This window comes from the organism of the source record quoted next, unplaced genomic scaffold (genome assembly GCF_019419815.1).
Source record: "Pyrus x bretschneideri cultivar Hongxiangsu unplaced genomic scaffold, Pyrus_bretschneideri_v1 Contig146, whole genome shotgun sequence".
Taxonomy (NCBI): Eukaryota; Viridiplantae; Streptophyta; class Magnoliopsida; order Rosales; family Rosaceae; genus Pyrus; species Pyrus x bretschneideri.
In genome coordinates, this window is record NW_025999442.1 from 14,468 (window position 1) to 34,735 (window position 20,268).

The 20,268-nt window shown below is 36.0% G+C and overlaps 1 protein-coding gene across 1 annotated transcript; it reads left to right on the forward strand.

Annotated features, from left to right (window-relative positions):
- The first annotated feature begins 15,679 nt into the window (after positions 1-15,679).
- LOC125475397 (uncharacterized mitochondrial protein AtMg00810-like) lies at positions 15,680-16,518 on the forward strand. Its single transcript, XM_048580119.1, has 2 exons — positions 15,680-15,767; positions 15,953-16,518. Exons 1-2 carry the CDS (start codon positions 15,680-15,682, stop codon positions 16,516-16,518), a joined length of 654 nt encoding a protein of 217 aa, XP_048436076.1.
- Positions 16,519-20,268: the final 3,750 nt, after the last annotated feature.

Consider the following 20,268-nt stretch of genomic DNA (forward strand, 5'->3'; position numbering starts at 1 on the left):
CGCCCCTTCTCGATCTCCTAAGCTTGCTTGTTTGTGATGGTTAAAAATATTATTAAAAACAAATGTGAATAAAAATTAGAAAATATTGGACTTGACATGTTTTGTCGGCACAAAAACAATTAGCCGACAAATGTTTTTGTTCACAAAAGATTCAACCAACTAACTATTTTGTCTACACAAGTAATTTGAGCCAACAAACCAGTTTGTTGGCATAGGACTACGTAGCCGAAAAACCATTTTGTCGCGACAAGATTACTTAGCCGACAAAATGCTTTGTCGCGACAAGATCACTAAGCCGACAAATAACTTCATCGTGAAAAAACAACCTATGTTGACAAAATATTTTGTCGCAATGTTGGTTTGGTGACGGGCACAGTTTGACGGCTGAGATTTGTCGCCTTAAAAATGAGCCAACGAAATATTAAGATTCGTCGAGAAAGATCTTGCGCGACATGCTTTTAGCGACAAAATTGCCGACAAAATTTTTTGTTGGGAAAGGCTCTTTGCCGACGAATGTTGACTTTTGCCGACAAACTAATTTTGTCGGCAAAGTGGAAATTTCTAGTAGTGGTTGCATATTTATATATATTTACAAACTTGAAAGATCTTTGTACCAAGTAATGGCTACAAAAATTTCTTCAAGATAAATAAGCACATTATTTCTTAAGTTCAATTAGCATTATTTTATTGTGAAAATGGGTGAGTTCTACTAAGAACAAATCACACTAGAATGTAACAAAAGAAATAAATTAATATATTCTGTCATTTTGTTTCACAGTTGATGTTTCTAAATTGATTATATTTAAGAATCTAGTAATTCATGTGTATTCTCTTTGATAATGTTTATACCACATTTTAGTTTTGAGCCTCGACTATTCAACAGGGAAGTATCAATTATGTAAAAGAAAGGGCAAATTATTTATCTCTATAGGGAAGCAAGCAATTATATATCTATATGAGAGAAGAAATCCTGTTTAAATTAAATGGTAAATGAGCATATCTAATACATGCAATATTTAACTCCAAATTACTGAAAACCAATTTCGAATGGGACATATATATTACCTTGTTTAAATTAACTAGCCTAGCCCATGGCTCCTCCAGCTCTTGCCCAGAGCCCCTCAATTGGTCAGTTTAGGAAGAAACCGGTGGCGAACGAAAATTAGCTACCTAACACTTTTTGGCCATTAGCCTCTCATACTAATAGAACAACAAGAAATTTGCAAGGCTATATTTCATAAATAGTGTTGGTTTTTGATAAGAAAATTTTACCACTTGCTAAAATAGGGATAAAAATATTTAAAGATACTTACAATAGTACAAGGTTGTCGTAGTATAGCAGCTCTAACAGGGTCGTTTTCCACATGGATTGAATGAATAATTTGTATTTAAAACTAACTCTTAATTATTTATTTAAAACAAAGTTTTGAAAATGTTGATTTTAGAATTTAAAATAATAAAAAAGAATTTAAAATAAAAACAATTAAAATAATCAACTAAAAATCAATTTAAAGAAACACTATTTTTAAAAGCACTAGGGTTCCGCCGTCATCTTAACAATCCTACGTAGTTCTTCCAACTATTTATGAATTATCCATGCATATTTTGAAGGTTAGGTTTTCCTAATATATATTCTACTTGAATATAGAACGAATATCTAACATGAAACTCGTCTGGACGTTCGGATCAAGTTCGGATCAAATATGAATATGAAAGACTCATTAAGTTTTATGAAAACCTTTTGAAAAACCATGCAACCCTTAAGACGTGGAGTTCATTCTAAGTGAAATTACAATTTTTAACCACAAGAAGCCAACGCAAATTTCAGGGAACCTTCCGACTAAAATTGCGTCAAATTACTTTTCTAAATATCCTAATGGTCACAAATCACTAAGACAATTAGATAGTATAAAACGGTGATTCATAATTCAAAACATGCATGCATAATATCATAAATAAATTGAAAATAAACTACATATTCTTGCTAAGGCTCAAGGCTTTGCCCTAGCAAAAGAAACTAGCTACGAACAATCATAAAACAAAATATTATTAAGAACAAGGACAGAAAACACCTAGAAAATAATCTTCATTTGTTCTTTTCCTCTCCTTCTCTCCTTCTCCTCTAAAACCCTAATGGCTAAATATCCTTATTTATACAACTACCAAAATAAAACCCTAAAAAGTCTTAGAATAAAACTAGGAAACATAATGAAATAATAAAACAGAAAATGAAAGGTTTCCTATGTGAACTAAAATTTAGACTTCTCAGAAAATTAGCCTTTTTGACCGACCAAATCAACTCCGATTTGGTCCCAAATGGTCTCATTAAAAGTTGAAGATGTCCCCTACAAATCCTCAGAAGGAATCTTCCTTAAAATCTGCCATCTTGACCTCCAAAATATCCAAAACGTCAAAAAACGTCAATCTGGGAAAGCTGCGTGCTGGGCCTTTATTTCATTGCCACAGCCAAACGGCTTGGTAGAAAAGTATGAAACTTTGATACAATCGTCTTGAAAGACTCACGAACATCCTCCAATTAGAATCAATCCAAAATTCATTTGTTTGATTACTTTATTCTCAAGAGGAAGTCGAATGTCCTACATTAGAACTATAATTTAAAGTATCAAAATCTCACCAAAATAATCACTAAATTAATACTAAGATTAGGATAAAATATATAGTAAAATATCGGCTCATCAGTTTTCTAGACATCAAAATTTCGGTGATCAATAATCCAAAGTTTAACCACTTGACTAGTCGAAACTAACTAGGACAATTCATGCGTCCCACAAAATACACGTGGCACATGACAAAACAAGCAATCAAGAATGACACATGTTGACATCTGAGACCTTCGTCAAATAAATTAGCTCAAGTACAAAAGGGGGCAAAATAATGCTAATTTGATCAAATTATATCGGAGACCACCAACCGTGTGAAACCCCTCGTGGTCCTATTTCGTTCAAGATCAAATCTCGACGGCCCTTGAAGAAATCTTGTTCTGGTTCAAAATCAAGTGCTTGCCCACCCTTGGATCAAATCTCAAGATTGGAGATTGAATCAGAGGGATATTTTTGTAAGGAATAAACCACAGATATTGAAACCCTAAATATTCATTAATACAAATTTATTATTTTGTACACGTGTTCTTGTTTTATTTGTTTGCAGGAACTTTTCTGTTTACAGGTTTGGAGGGCTAGATTTTATATTCATCCCATGACCCTCGCCTTATCATTAACATGTTAAGAACAATACTATAATTGTATCTTAGGTCACATTTGTGAAGCAAACCTATGAAGCACTAGGGAGGAGACAGTTTAGCCTTAACGAGAAAGAACACAAGCTTTGTTTTCTTTCCTGTTTGTAGACATGGCTAATGGGCTATGGCTATGTAGGATAAAGAAGTATGATCATCCTTTCATGAAAAATCCTTTCAAGGGCACATAGATTACTGCACTAATACCATTTAACCTTAATTCCCCTCCACTATTTTTGTCAAGAAAAATTGTGGATAAATTATATTTTGGATGCAATGAAGTCTAAATTAACGTTTGTTATTTGTCAAAGTTGTGCATGCTTCTATGACCACAATCATACCAAGAATAATCAGAACACTCAATTTTTTTCGAGAACAAGAGATTCATAAACTATATATTACCCTGCTTAATCCGGTCAATCAGTTACAGTGAGTTTGGGGCAAAAAGTTTTCCATGAGTTTAATATTTAGGGTTAATTTCAGTTTACTATTTTGAAGTTTCTTGGTTTTCAGAATTTGGTACATGAAGTTGTTTTTTCATCCCAGAGTGGCACCTAAAGTCATAATTTTGGGATACTTTCATACATCTGTTATGATTGTTGTTAAATCAGCTATTAATTGGTGATGTGGCACCTACATGGACAATGATAGGACGCCACGTGGATATTAAGAAATTAAAAAAATGAAAATTTAAATAAAAAAAAGAAAAAGAAAAAAAGAAAGAAAGAATCTGGGCCTATCTATCTCGCCCTCACCCACCCTACCTTCCCCTTCCTTGATACCCACTCCGCCACCAAGCTTATTCCCCATCTCTAAATCCCAGCCTTTTCCCTTCCCCAAAACCCCAAAATTCCCTCCCTTTCTTCTCTCCTTTGCGCCCACCCTTCATCCCTAACTTCCCCAACAACTCATCCACTTCGGGAAGCTTACAGACATAAAAATTCATCTCAGTTTCGTCGATCCTCGACCACACTATGAAATCAAATTTCTCCGACTGCGGGTTGGCCTGTGCGTGCACCAAGGTCTCATCCAGACCAAGAAACACGGTCATCTTCTCCGTAGAGACCTACGGCTCAAGAGGTTGCTCAAACAAGAGCTTGTAGTTGATAAGGTTTCCCGATCTAGGTTTGCATTCTGAGCGGCGGCTATAGGGAGAGAAGGGAAGGGAGGTTGAGTGGGCGGGAGGGAGGGTTGGGTGGGTGAGAGGGAAGGAATTTTGGGGAAGGGGAAGGGGCTGGGTTATGGGGATAGGGAATAAGCTTGGTGGGGGGGGGGGTATTAGGGAGTATTTATCATTAATAACCAAAATTTAACACTTAATTTCATAAATGTCACTTTAAAAAAAATACTTTCAAATATAGCAGAAAATTCACATGAATAGAGCTAAATACCCTCAAAATCCAAAACCCAACACTTGAATAGATCTCGTCGGCATTGTTGTTCAATGTGCGAGGCCGCTAGAAAAGGATTTTGAAGGTAAGGAAGCTGGAACCAATAAAACATCCTCTACAATCAAACCCAATGCCATGAGTTCCACAAAGAACTGGTTGAGTAAGTTGATTGTTTAAGATGAATCACTCTCTAATTCAACAAAAGAAAACATTCTCCTTGCAAGACTAATACCTTTAAGTGCCGCCAACATTTCAATCTGGGCAACATACCTAATTCCTACCTTGTTCCATGCACCAGCGGCAACAAAAGCACCTTGCCAATCCCTAATAATTACACCCACTCCTCCTAGACTATTCTCTAACCTTGTAGCTCCATCCACGTTCACCTTAACCCCACCCCTCTCTAAGAGTCTTCTACCGATGCTGCAATAATTGATGCGGTGACAACGAGTGAGAGACAGCTGCCATAAATTCCTGTAACCATGCAGTAGCTCACTGAACAACATCAAGTGGGTGAATGATCCTGCCTTTCCACACTCTTGAATTTCTCTCCTGCCAAACAGCCTAAAGAATCATGCAAACTGAATTAAAATTCTTTGGTTTATGTTTATTTGGTTTTAATTTTGAGGGTTTAATTCATTGAATTTAGTTTATGTTTATTTGGTTTTAATTTTGAGGGTATTGAAGTCTATTTCAGTGAATTTTTTGTTATTTTTGAATGATTTTATAAAATGTGACATTTGTGAAATTTGGTGTTAAATTTTGGCTATTATTGATAAAAATTGGTATTAGGGAAGGGGAAGGTTGGGGTGCGTGAGGGCGGGATAGATAACCCCAGATTTTTTAATTATTTATTTTTTTTAGAGTTTTTTAATTTTCAATTTTTTAATTTCTTAATATCCATGTGGCATCCAATCATTGTCCACGTGGGTGTCACGTCACCAGTTAACAGTTGATTTAACAGCAACCTTATCGGATGTATGAAAGTGTTCCAAATTTATGACTTTAGGTACCAAATATTGAAAACCAAGAAATTTCAGAGTAGTAAACTAAGATTAACCCTAATATTTAATGCCTGGTACCCAAGGTGGCGTTTTTCCAAATCAACGTCATCGAGGGGAGCTTTTGAGCTCTGCCTTAGGCTTACAAGCTTACTAATGTTTCGTCTTGGTACTACTTATTTTGAAGTTAGCTTACTTCGGAAAAATTGACGGATTAGGAGGCTTAGGATGAAAATTTTCAAGTGTTTTACTTTAACATGCTTAATGATTTGAGTAAAATAAGCTTAGCAGTATATTCTAGCTGAACGCGAACCCACTCCTTTTGGGATCAACCAATTTGACGTTTAAACATCAATGAAGATAATCAAAGGTAATTTCTTGTTTTTTGCGCACACACTCAACAAACACTAAGTTTCATCATTACATACTCTATAAGCATTGGATCACCTCACGAAGAAAGAAAACTAAATGGTACATATTCAGCTTATTCCGAAAGGCATGGTTGTTGGATAACTATTCAAACTAAATGGTACGTATTCAATTTACTCCAAAAGGCATCGTTGTTGGATAACTGTTCATCCTCAAAAGGAACATGTGGCCTTCTAGACTAGAACGAAACTTATATCCTAAGAAGATCAAACTTTTGAAGACACAAAGGATTGGCCGAATTTGGTTAGTTGTGAATCATGTAAGCAGTTCAAACGCCATTTCGAAAAAGTTATTTTGAGATAATCCAATCATGGTCTGTTGGTAACCATCTATCTTCAAAGTAGAGTGCATTCTCAGAAGCATAGTTAGGGGCAATTGTGGGACATGATTTTCTGGACCGAAGACATGTGGTGTCTTAGGTGGCAAGAAATACCGCAATGCCTATAGTATGCAATATTTAGGTGAATAAGCTGAGAGGCTTGATGTGGATCGGAACATGTTACCTTTATAGTTAGAGAGGACTAACCGTAGTCAGATGTGAGTATCCTTAGTTAGATTTGAACAACCCTAGTCAGATTATGAGTACCGCTAGTCAGATTCTGAGTAACCCTTGTCAGATTTGGAGTAGCCCTAGTCAAACGAAGTTAGAATACCAAGTGAAGTCAGACAACTTTATTCAAATAAACTAGGCCTAAGTTCATTGAACATATTACTTGTCTCCTAAGTAAGGAAGCCCTAATTAAAGTCAAATTAGAATATCTTAGGGATTATGTAACACAATTAAAATTCTAGAAAGATTGGGTATCTTATCCTAGATTTCTTCCTAGGTAGTCTCCCGATTTGATGAATATGACTTTCCCTACAATGACTTTTCACTCTTAAGATCCCTATAAATACACTAGACTAGGTATTTATTGGGGGACGACCACTTTATTCTCGATAAGACTACCATAGCCATACAACTCTCTAGCAATATCATCAATCATACAACCACATCTCTCCATCCATTTATCTATCTTGTAGGATCACCCAATTACTCTCTCTCTTAGACTTTTACACACATATTCTCTCTATGCCTAACATAGGCCCTTACGCCGCTGTCTATGCGTAGACACATCCATAAAGAACTCATCTTTCAATGCCTTGCCATAGACTATTCATCAAGGATGGATTACACCATCCTTCCTCAGAACTACACCATGATTTGATTATCCTTCTTGGAGATATGTAGGCAGTCCTTTCCAAATTCAACCACACCCCTTAATCAACCTCATGCTCCCTTCATCGGTGATCATGGACAATTCCAACTTGGTTCTCACCTCTGTTTGCAAATGCATGCGAATTTGGCTCCAACAGAGTCCATTTCTTTTTAAAGAGCTGTTAGATATGTGCTTTTATTTATTTATTTATTTTTTTACATTGGGCACAATAGGTGGTGCTCTTTATTGAATAGGCATGGTTCCACTTTATTTGTGTTTAAAGAGACAAAATCCTCATTTGTTTGTTGACTAGTCCCAAATTTAATATTATCGTATTCTCAAACCTTGGAAAATTACGAAAATGCCCATGATGGACTATATTTGTGAATGTTTGAATTCTTATTACTCTTTATCACCTTGTAAATATTTCTAGGTCGTACGTGTCCTTACAAACACATGAGCGTGAATGGCGTAAATCAAACGATTTATGCATGTTTCCCAATGAGGGGCAAAATAGTAATTTTGCACTCTTGAGAATTTATTCCTTGTCTATCAAGACATTAGTGAGTTGTCGGTATTGCGGGTTGCAGACCATAATATTGATGGCTTATTCATTGGGTTCATTAATCAAGTGGGCAATTAGGCCCGTTGACGTTAGTATTTTAATTAATTTGGTCTCGTGCCTAATTAATTATTATTTGGGCTTGACCCAAAATTACATACACATATATTCTCATAGTACTTGACGATATAAACGCGTGGGCTCAAAAGGAACCAAATTCTGAGCTATGATAAATATTTTACAGAACTACGAAGACGAAGGGCAATTTAGTTAATTCACTATTGTAGATGTTCATTCTTATTATTTGATTATTTTCCTTTGTGATGTCTGTGCCTGTGGTACCCATTGACCTAGGTCTCCTTTCCTCTTTGTCCTTATGTCCCGTCTTTCCCTTCATCTTTCTATCTCTCTCAACTCTCAATTCACTAACTCTTAACTCTCCATCGAACTCTCTACCTCTCAAACCCCCTTATTCCTCTGCACACAAATGAGGCTAAGAAGCCAAGAGACACCCTACCTGCCACTTTCTTTGGCGAGCTCCAGTTGAACCACCCACTTGGTGCAGGCCTCGCAGCAAGTCGCCATCAACTTTGATGCTCTCTCATATCACTATCTCTTTTTCTCTGCAAATCGAGACCACTATCACCATTTTCATGGCGGAAAAACCACATGATCACCATCATTCTACTGTAGTGGACCACCATCTTCTCTTTCCTGCCGATTTACTTATGACACCCATGCCTAAGGCCTTTTCCCATTTAGTGACAACTACCACTACTCAACGTTTTCTCTGATGATTTCTAGCGTTGATCTCACCGATCCTAGTGATGATGAGTTTGAAAACACATTAAATGAACTCCTCTCGTTGTTTAGAATCACTTATAGGCATGATAGATGATTTTTGGGCTTGATTTTTGATGTGGTGCCATATAGACCCGTCAATTTCTTACACGACCCGTTAACACGACACGTAAACGACACGAAAATAATGGGTTTCGGGTCAACACAATAACTAATCAGGCCACACTATAATAACCTGTTAATAACAAGTCCTTAACAGGTTTACACGAGAGAGACACGCGGGTAACATGTTTCGACACGATAAGAAAAAAGTTATTTTCATGATTTTAATTTTTTAAACTACTAAAAAAAACTTACTATAAAATACAATAGATATAATGAATGTGTATATATTGTTTATTAATTATTATTCTATATAAATTTTAAAATTTAAGTTTCATTTATTTAATTTTATAGTATATTATAGGCAAAGATTGAGATTAAAAAACATAAAACACATTAAAAATAAAAATATCAAGTAATTTAAAAATACTAGACACATTAAAAAATTATAATAATTAATTTACATGTGCGAAAAATATGCAAATGCTCTACGCTTTGAGGATGAGTATATGATCGTTTGAATTTTTAAAACCATACAAACTCTCATGAATAGTATTTTTAAAGGATTTCAAAATAAACAAAATTCATAATCATTATTGTACAAGTCTGAAAGATGTGAAAGCATAATAAACATTCATAATTGCATTCTCAACGCTTAGACGATGGTTATATGGTCGTTTAGATTTTTAAAACCCTCCAAATCTCATGAATAGTGTTTTTTATTTGAGTGCAAAATTAATCAAATTAATAATAATTATTGTAGAAGTGTGAAAAATGTAATCACTCGTAATGAAAAACTTTACAACTTTTATGAAGGGGTAAACTCTGAAATTTAGTATGCATATACTAATTTAATATTATGTTTTACATTTTTTTGGGTCAAATTATGTTTTTCATTTTCATTGATTTAAAATATATTTTTCTTAACGGGTAACGGGTCAAGTCATGTTACTTGATAATATTAACGAGTTGATTTCGGGTCGGGTCATATTACTCGTTTACTTTAACGAGTATTACACGACACGACCTGTTAAGCTATCGGGTATGACACGAAAATGACACGAACACGAGAAACACGATACAAATGTCAGGTCTAGTGCCATAAATATATTTATGGTCATGAATATTATCATTTTATTGTTGTGAATTACGAAATTTTCGTAGCTTGATGATATTTATATTACTGCTCATCATACATTCTACACTAGTGTTTGTACTCGCCCGGATCAGGGCCAGTCTTCACGTGTATGTACACATCACACCTATACGCTAACTTTGGATACATTGTAGGTGCCAGTCTTGTCCTAGATTGCTATAGGCAACTAGAACTCGTATTTAACGCGCATAGCGCCAGTTTTCACGTGATTGTAGTACTAGAGCGTAAATCATTATTACACCCAGTCCTGTTCATGTCAGATTACATCTACAGGAACTCATGTGTCAGCATACATCAATGAGCACCTAATAGTATATGTTTGTTTATTCAAGATATTGTGATTATTGGGTGTTATATGTTTTATACGAAATATCGTGAAGTTTTGCATTCTCAAGACTTTGCCGTTTATGGTAAGTATTTTCATGGGAGTTTTAATGAAAAACTTGCGGTACTGTTCACTTTAACGAAAAACCGCATTTTTACACTAAAAAGTCAATTCTGATACTATTCACTTTACCTTTTATTTTGTCCTTATCGTTAAAACTTAAAGTTTTCAAGCCCTTTTCATTAGTTTTCCTTATTTTCATACTATTTGTAGTATGCTATTTTGGAAACTATATTTTTTTTATGGCGAGGGGTTATTACATTTTCGAAAAAGTTTTACGAAACTTTATTTTTCAGCCCACTCACCCTTATTTTTTGCCACTCCATGTTTTAGTAGCTGAGGATTCTTGGCAAATCTTGGTATAGGTGATTACCTTCGATGATATAATTCTTATCCTACCTTTACTATACTTTACTTATACTTTGATATCACGTGTGAATTGGGTTTAATCCCCCTCACATGCGCACTCTTACATTTAGGTACTTTTAAGTTTCAATTATTCACAATTTCCACTGGTGTAGGCCAACACAGTTTGATTCGAAGTCCAAGTGGACATTTTAGGTTGGGGTGTGTCATTTGTGTCCTTTATTTTGTACCCAAAGGCCATTTTTCTTTTATAAGTTCATGTTGGTCAATCTTGTAGCCACCATATATACTGATGGATGCGCGGGAATGACAAACACATGACGCAGGACGCAACTAGCACTCTAAAGTAAAAAAAATTCAATCCTGACAACTAGATAATCCATCACACATGAGAGATTTTGCGCACAAAACTGCCAACACAACTACTAATTAAGAAAACACTATTTGAATTCAAGAAGTCCGCATTTTTTTTTTAATAAATATGAAGACTTGGTTATATATGGGTCCTAACAGTTTCAAATGAAAGCCTGGTGAAACTTTATGCATCAACTCTCTCCACGATTTTTTTTTCACCTTTTGGTGATTCTCTATTATTTCACGACACATTTCTTTTTACATCCCAAATGCTGTTATTTTACGTTCAACATATAAACATTAGACTACACGCCACCTCTTAAGATATACGTTGGTGTCGTTCTCCAAGCATTCGTTAAACGGCGTGTGTCGGGGAAGATTATTTTCTGCATGGATGGTCTTGAACTTCTTGTGTAATATTATATGAAATCCGAGACCGCATATATAATGCATACATAATTACTACAATATTATAATTCTTTTGTGGGTTTCGATCTATTAATGCTTAATTTTCGACATGTGCAAGCTTTTCTTGTTCATTTCCTTAGAAGGCTTGAATGTCAATATTTACCGAAAAGGAAATTTCAATATATATATCACAGAGAAACATCAGAAGATAAAAATGGAGGGAAAATATTAACAGATATTCCCCATACATTGAAATCTCCACATATACATTAACTTAATATAAATGTCGGCCTAGTCAGAAAGCATACATAATTACTACAATATTATAATTCTTTTGTGGGTTTCGATCTATTAATGCTTAATTTTCGAATTGTGCAAGCTTTTCTTGTTCATTTCCTTAGAAGGCTTGAAAGTCAATATTTACCGAAAAGGAAATTTCAATGTATATCACAGAGAAACATCAGAAGATAAAAATGGAGGGAAAATATTAACAGATCCATACATTGAAATCTCCACATATATATTAACTTAATATAAATGTCGGCCTAGTCAGAAATTTGTTTTCCTTTTCAAGGAATGTGTGTGATTCACGAAGAGAAACGCTCCAAAGCAATCACAGGCACGCATGCGGTCAACCGTCAAAGATTTTTTTCAAACGGCCACCGCTTCTCAGCTCATCAGATTACTCGGCATTAAGGATACATTAAGGGAAAAAAGGACTTAAAATTAAACAAATAAATTGTGTTTACTTATTGTTGAAGTATAATTATTTGAAGATATTGGAGTGATGGGAAGATATGCATGGAACTTTATGGAATGACTAATGGACCTAGTTGTAATGGGTATGGTCCCCGTAATGGCTCCCTCAAATTAAGAATTAGTTGACGTGTTGATATGGTTTTTTAGTTATTTGATGTAATCCCTTGATTTAAGGATGTTGATAGCTTTAGGGTTTACCTAGTTGTTAGAGTGATTTAGGGAAAGGTTACTTGGAACCGGTTCCCTTTTTTTCCTTCTCTTTATATTCTGCCTTGTACATTCATTCTTCATCTATGAAACATACAATTCAAGCAAACTTAAATATCAACATGGTATAAGAGCAGGTTTTGTAACTTGCCTCTGGCCATTTTTCTTTCCACTGCATCTTTCCTTCAATCTTAAGCCATGGCTGAAGAAGATTCAGTAAATATTGAGGGTGACATCTCACATACCTCTCCTTCAAATTTCTCAGGCATTGAGGTTAACACAAATCAACGTTTGTGTTCAGCCTTGTTGAATGAGTATGACTACCTACTGTGGTCTCGTGTAATTTTACTTGCCCTAGGAGGGAAAGGAAAGCTTGGCATTGTAATGGAAGCATCGAAGCTCCTGAAATCACCTCACCAACTTATGAGGCTTGGCTATTCAAGGATTAGCTCATCATGTCCTTACTTCTCAATACTATGGAGAAGCATGTCGCATAAAGTTTCAGTTACTCAGAGTTCTCACGAGATTTGTGGAACTTAGTGAAGGACATGTATGGAAACCAAAACAACTATGCAAGAGTGTTTCAACTGAAGAAAGACGTTGCAAGCGTTCAACAAGAAGGGAAGTCCTTTGTGCAACATCTTGGTAGCCTTAAAACTATGTGGAATGAACTGGATATGTGTCTTCCACACACCACAGATGCAAGTATCCTACTAAAGAGAGGTGAGGAAGACAAGATATACGAACTTTTGGGAAGCTTAAGTTCTGAGTATGAGGATCACAGAAGCCATATACTTATGAGCCAAGAATTATCAACCTTCAAGAGTGTGTGTGCTACTGTCCAACATGAAGAAGTTAGAAAGAAAGCTATGAATGGTGAGATTAGTTCAAGGCCAACTGAAGCTCGAGCCTATGCTGCAAACCAAAAGGCATACAAGGGTAAGAATACTCATCTCAAATGTACCTACCGTGATTGTGTTGGTCATGTGAAGGAAAGGTGCTGCATTCTTCATCCCGAGTAGAAGCCCAAATTCACCAAAGAAGGGAAAATGATTCCCTCAAAACACTTCAAGAGTTAACATGCAGCAAAATTCACCTCCGGGGTCTCTCTTGGATCTATGGACTTCACTGCAAGTCTTGTGGCTCCCATAAATGAATTTGTTGCAAATTTGCAAACCAAAGGTCATGGGAATGCTGCATCAACCTCTCAAAATAAGGATGGAGGACACATTGCCATGCTAGGGTAGTTTGCAGGATTCCTTGCAAATAACAAATCTGCAATGCATGAAGAGGCCTCATGTATACTCAAAGCTTTCTCCATTGCATTACAAACAAGCACTGAATATGATTATTGGATTGTTGTCGGGTGACACTGATCACACGACAAACAAACTTTCAAATTTACATGATTTTCAAGCATTCAAAATACCTTCACTAGTGTCGGATGCAAATGGAAAAACAAATGTGTCAGTTTTGGGTAAGGGAAAAGCTAGTATACTCACAAATAGTAATGGGTCATTGGCACTTTATGTTCCCTCATTTCCTTTCCAATTACTTTCAATAGGAAAAATTACAAACTCCCTAAATTGCCATGCCATTTTCTCACCAAACAAAGTTACTTTTTAGGATATCATCACCAAGAAGATGATTGGTGAAGGGTTCCTTCTTAATGGTCTCTACTACTTGTGCAAAAGATCTGTCATGTCTAGAGCCTTTCAAGCCAGACCAAAGTATTTTAAACATCAACAACTATGGCACCAAAGACTTGCTTACCCATCTGAACTTGTTTTGTCAAAGTTGTTTCCTATGTTTTGTCAGTCACCACTTAAATGTGAAACATGTCATTTTTTTAAGTCAGTTAGATTACGCTTTGGCACTTTTGTTCTCAAGACATGTAAACCATTTGAGATAGTACACATTGATGTTTGGGGACCTACAATTGAATCAACGGATGGTTATAAATTTTTGGTCAAATTTGTTGATGATTTCAATCGTACCACCTTTCTATACCTTATGAAATCATAAAGTGAGGTTTTCTGCATATTCAAAGATTTCCATCACCTTGTACAAACTCAACACAACTCAAACATTAAGGTACTTAGGTCAGACAATGGCATTGAGTTTCTGTCAAATAACATGGTTTAGTACTTGAGGTCACAAGGGATCATTCATTAAACGAGTTGTGTAGGGACACCTCAACAAAATGGGGTATCAAAAAGAAAGAATAGAGACTTACTTGAAAAAACTTGAGCATTAATGTTGCACATGAATGTTCCCAAAAGATATTGGTCACATGTTGTTCTCACTGCTGCCTATATAATTAACAGACTTCCAAGTAGAGTATTAAGGTTCAAAACTCTATATGAAACCTTACATAATAAGGTAGTCAACTTGGCCCATTTATAACTTTTGGTTGCAGTGACTTTGTTCATGTGCAAGCATCTAATCTTGACAAGTTGGAAGCGAGAGCAGTGAAGTTTATCTTTGTTGGATACTCACCAACTCAGTAGGGATACAAATGTGTTGATCTTATCACGAAGAAGTGTATTGTGTCCAGGGATGTTCGTTTTGATGAAACAATACCCTACTAAAAAGAAAAGGGACTCATGATGATGAAAGTGAGATATTGAGTGATTTGTTTCCCCTACAAAGAGTCACTAATCTCTACACACTAGAATAGGATCACCTCTCTATTGTCAAAACATTGAAGAAGTTCAACCTGACTTGATTTCAAGTGTGGGCCAATTACACACTTAATCAATTAGTGAGCATACAAGTGAAGTGCAAGCAAGCTCATCAACTTCACAATGAACCACACCTCAAGAGGCCAGAAGATATCTCATTTGAACAAGAAAGCCATTAGCCAAGTTGGTGGACTATGTTACTTAAGCCTCAAGGCATCCTCTCACTAAGACTCTAAATTACAACTGTTTCTCGAATTCTCACACTGCATTTCTCACCGAAGTTGCAAATAATGTTGAACCTAGCACATTTCAGGAAGCAAATTAATCATCTGAGTGGAGGAAGGCAATGGTGGAGGAATTACAAGCCTTGAGTGACAACAAAACCTGGAGTCTTGGTCATTTACCACCTGGCAAGAAAGCTGTTGGTAGCAGGTGGATATTCAAAGTGAAATTCAAGGCTGATGGCTCGATCGAAAGGCACAAAACCAGACTCATTGCACATGGATTGACTTAGGCCTTTAGAGTGGATTAGAAAGAAACCTTTGGTCCAGTAGCCAAGATGAACACTATTAGAGTTCTTTTGTCTGTGGCAATTAATCGTGGATGGTCTTTGTATCAAATGGATGTAAAAAATGCATTTCTCCATGGAGAATTACAAGAGGAAGTGTACATGCAACCACCACCAGGTTATGGTCAAGCTCAAAATGGTATGGTATGCAAGCTTCACAAGGCTATTTACGGTCAATCTCCAAGAGCTTGGTATGCCAAGCTTAGCTTAGTTTTGGAAAGGTTGGTTTTCTGAGGAGTAATGCAGATTCCTCTATATTTGTTCGAACTGGCACAAGAGGAAGGTTGATGGTTCTTATCTATGTGGATAATCTTATAATCACAGGTGACAGTGCAACTGAGATTGCAGCCTTGATGCAATCTCTACACGAAACCTTTGCCATCAAGGACCTTAGGAGGCTAAAGTATTTTCTTGGCATAGAAATGGCTAATTCTTCCAAAAGGTTGTTCCTAAATCAAAGGAAATATGTAACTGATATTCTCAAGGAGACAAATTTTCTGGATTGCAAACCTGTAGCCTCTCCAATTGACAGCAAACTCAAGTTTACCATAAATGGGGAAACTCTTCATAATGTGAGTTATTATCAAAGACTAGTTGGTAAGCTAATTTACCTCACCATCACTCGCCTTGACATCACTTATGGAATAGGGATAGTTAGTCAGTTTATGCATTCTTCCACCATTGATCATCTCAACATTATTAAATGGATTCTTCATTATCTTAAAGGGTCCATTGGGAGAGGAATTCTCATACAAAATAACCAATTTACAAGCATAAGTGGTTACACTGATGCTGATTGGGCAGGCAATGCCATTGATATAAGGTCCACAATAGGTTATTGCACGTTTGTGGGAGGCAATATTGTAACCTGGAAAAGCAAGAAGCAATAGGCCATTGCTCAATCAAGTGCAGAAGCTGAGTGTCGTGCAATGGCAGCCACTCCATGTGAGGTTATTTGGCTTAAATGACTTCTATCTGATCTAAAATTTCATAATTCCAACTCTATGCCTCTCATGTGTGACAATCCAGTAGCCATGCACATTGTTGCTAATCATGTCTTTCATGAAAGAGCGAAGCATATAGAGGTGGATTGTCACTTTGTTCGATCTCAAGTTCAATCTCAGGTCATTCACACTGTGTTCACTCGTAGTTATGATCAATTAGCTAACCTATTCACTAAAGCACTGCCATCAACTTAGCTTCATTGTCTTTTGGGCAAGCTTGGCTCGATGAATCCCCTCGATCCAGCTTGAAGGGGGCGTGTGTTGAAGTATAACTATTGGAAGATATTGGAGTGATGAGAAGATATGCATGAGACTTTATGGAATGACTGATGGACCTAGTTGTCATGGGTATGGTCCCTGTAATGGCTCCTTCAAATTAAGGATAAGTTGGCTTGTTGATATGGTTTTTTAGTTGTTTGATGTAATCCCTTGATTTAAGATGTTGATAGGATGTTGATAGCTTTAGGGCTTACCTAGTTGTTAGAGTGGTTTAGGGAAAGGTTGCTTGGAACCGGTTCTCTTTTTTTCCTTCTCTAATATGCCTTGTACATTCATTCTTTATCTATGAAACATGCAATTCAAACAAACTTAAATATCAACACTTATGCAATTAGGTTACTTAATTTCTCGGTACTTCTGTGGAAACTGAACTGCTAGGATACGAACCCTAACACCTTCCCCTCCCAATGTTATAAAGATCCAACATTATTTCATGGAAAAGCCACAACTTGATCTCCTTTTATACCTTTAATTTGTGTACAAGTTTAATTAAGCAGATCATTAGCAACTATGTCTTCTAGTAAGAAATTTGATGCAGCAACGGTCCTTTATCCTTGCACGAGACACGGTTCGTTGTCCAAGTCGTCTTCTTAGAGTGACGGATGCTCAAATCCGTCAAATGGTAAAAGTACTCTTGGAAGGGGCAAGAAGTGAAGAATTATACATACAGACTGCTGCAATAAGTTATATAATACTATTATTGAATTATTGATTAATTTGTTGGGCAACTACGAGGTGTACATAATACATTTGTGGATAAACAAGCACAGTTGCATATTTATATTTGCAAACTTTGAAAGATCCTTGTACCAAGTAATGGCTACAAAAATTTCTTCACGATAAATAAGGACATTATTATTTCTTCAAGGTTAGTTTATTTTATTGTCAAAATGGGTGGGTTCTACTAAGAACAATTCCCACTAGGATGTAACAAAAGAAATAAATTAATATACTCTTTCATTTTGTTCCACAGTTGATGTTTCTTAATGGATTATATTTAAGAATATAGTAATCCATGTGCATTTTTTTGATAATGTTTATACCACATTTTAGTTTTGAACCTCAACTATTCCACAGGGAAATATAAATTATGTAAAAGGAAGGGAAAATTATTATCTGTAAAGGTAACCAAGCAGTTATCTATATGAGAAAAAGGATCTGATTTTTAATTTGATAGGTAAATGAGTATATCTAACACGTGCAATATTTGACTCCAAATGATGAAAATCAATTTCGAATGGGACATGTCTTGCCTTGGTTAAATTAACTAGCCCATGATTCTTTGAGGGGCTAATTTGTCTCCAGCTCTTGCACAAGGCTCCTCAATTGGTCAATTTAGGAAGAAAATGGTGGCAAATGGAAACTAATCACGTAATACTTTTTGGCCATTTTTTATAGATAGAGTGAATTTTGTAGACATCGAACTTTTGGTAATCAATAATTCAAAGTTCGACCAGTTAATTAGTTGAAGCTGACTAGGCCAATTCATGGGTCCCACAAATGCACGTGGCATAACAAAGCGAGCAATCAAGAATGAAAAATGTCAACATCTCTTATGCAATTAGCGACCTAAATATTAAGTTACTAATTACACTTTTTAAACTCGCATGTGCACATGAACAATGACATAGTATAGAAAGCAAGTACGAGATCATTCCCACAAGGATTGCACAAATATGTATCTAGGTTATGATTCCTAACAATTTAAATTAATTCTTTCACAAAAAGCTATCAAATATGCATATAAAGGATTCCACAAAATAGATTGAGATGCCTTAAATTTAAAAAGTATAAAAACACAATACAAAGAAAGTAGCAAAAGAAGAGTAATTGGCAATAAGGGTTTTGAAAAAGATGTTTGAATGGTTAGGGTCAGTCAGTCATCCCAGAGTGGAATTAATGTTGTGCTATCAAAATCCTTGGGAAACAGACAAAGATGAAAAAAAAACCGTGGTTTAGGAGTGAAATTTCTCTTCCAGTGACCAAATTAGATCCATAATCACCAACGACTTCTTTAGATGTAGTTCTTCTTGATACTTCAAAGAACGACGTAAAGATGTCTGTATCCAAGAACCTCGATCTTCATGCGTGAATAGGTGGGAGGAAAGAAAGGGCGGTAGATGATAATGAGGGGCGTCACGTTTGGACGGGAGGGAGGAATCGATGTGCGAAAAGTGCCATGGAGTGAGGAATATCCCAAGTCTCATGTAAGACAACTAAAATTTTCTTTTCACGAATAAGCTCTTTCTACTTTTCATTCCTCATGCTAAAGCTTTTCTTTAAGGCTTTTCACTCCGATTATCGTTATTCAAGCGGTACTACAGATAATTTTTCCTTTTATCTTTCTGCCAAGGGTTTGAAGATGGGCTCGGTAGGAGGAGACCACCTTTTTTTCCATTTTCAGATCAAAAAGAAGATGCTTGGGGTTCGATGCCAACGCTCGTGAAAACCCGGGTCGGTCGGTCCTCATATAATGGAATTAAGGTTGTGCTATCAAAATCCCTGAGAAACAGACAAAGATGGAAAAACATTCGTGGTTTAGGAGTGGAATTTCTCTTCTGGTGACTAGATTAGATCTAGTATCACCAACCACTTCTTCAGACGTAGGACTTTGGTTTCCATCTCTATTCTTTTTTGCCTAAACAATCGATACACATAATGATCTAAGACAAATTTAGATGCTTAACGTTTGTCAACCTAAAGGCTGTATATAAAAATTACGATCTGTTGGACTTTGGTTTCCAGGTGGAATAACCTATATATAAAAATTACGATACGCTAGACTGACTAGTTAAGCTCGTTGGTCAACTAAGATAGATTTGATAGTAAAAAAATCTAAGATTCAAATACCAATTTCAGTTTCCAAAAACTATCCTAATCAGCAAGGCTATAGTTCATTGCAAGTTATCAACATGTCAAGTGAGCATGATAGTGAACACATACCATTTAGATGTTCAACAGATATATGTACCATGTATGTGTGTGTGAGATGTGTGACACAATAAACATAACTTGAACTCAATAAACTTAACTTGAACACAAGATATTTTTGGCCCAAAAAACCCACATTTGGGTTAAAAAATAGGGGACTCTCCACTGAGTCCAATCCACTAGTGTAAACAAAGGTTCATACAAAGATCACACAAGGTTAATTCCTAGATTTCTATCTATGGAGCAGCTTTACGTTTGTGCAACCTTGCTTTACATGAGACAGACTCTTTCAGTTTTCACAAAGTGGCATCTCCTCTTAAGCTCATCACCTTGTGGCTCCAAGATCAACACGATCAATGATGTCATATGATTTTATGATATGCACATGAAATCTAGATTCGAATGACCAGTCAGATTCTCCAATCA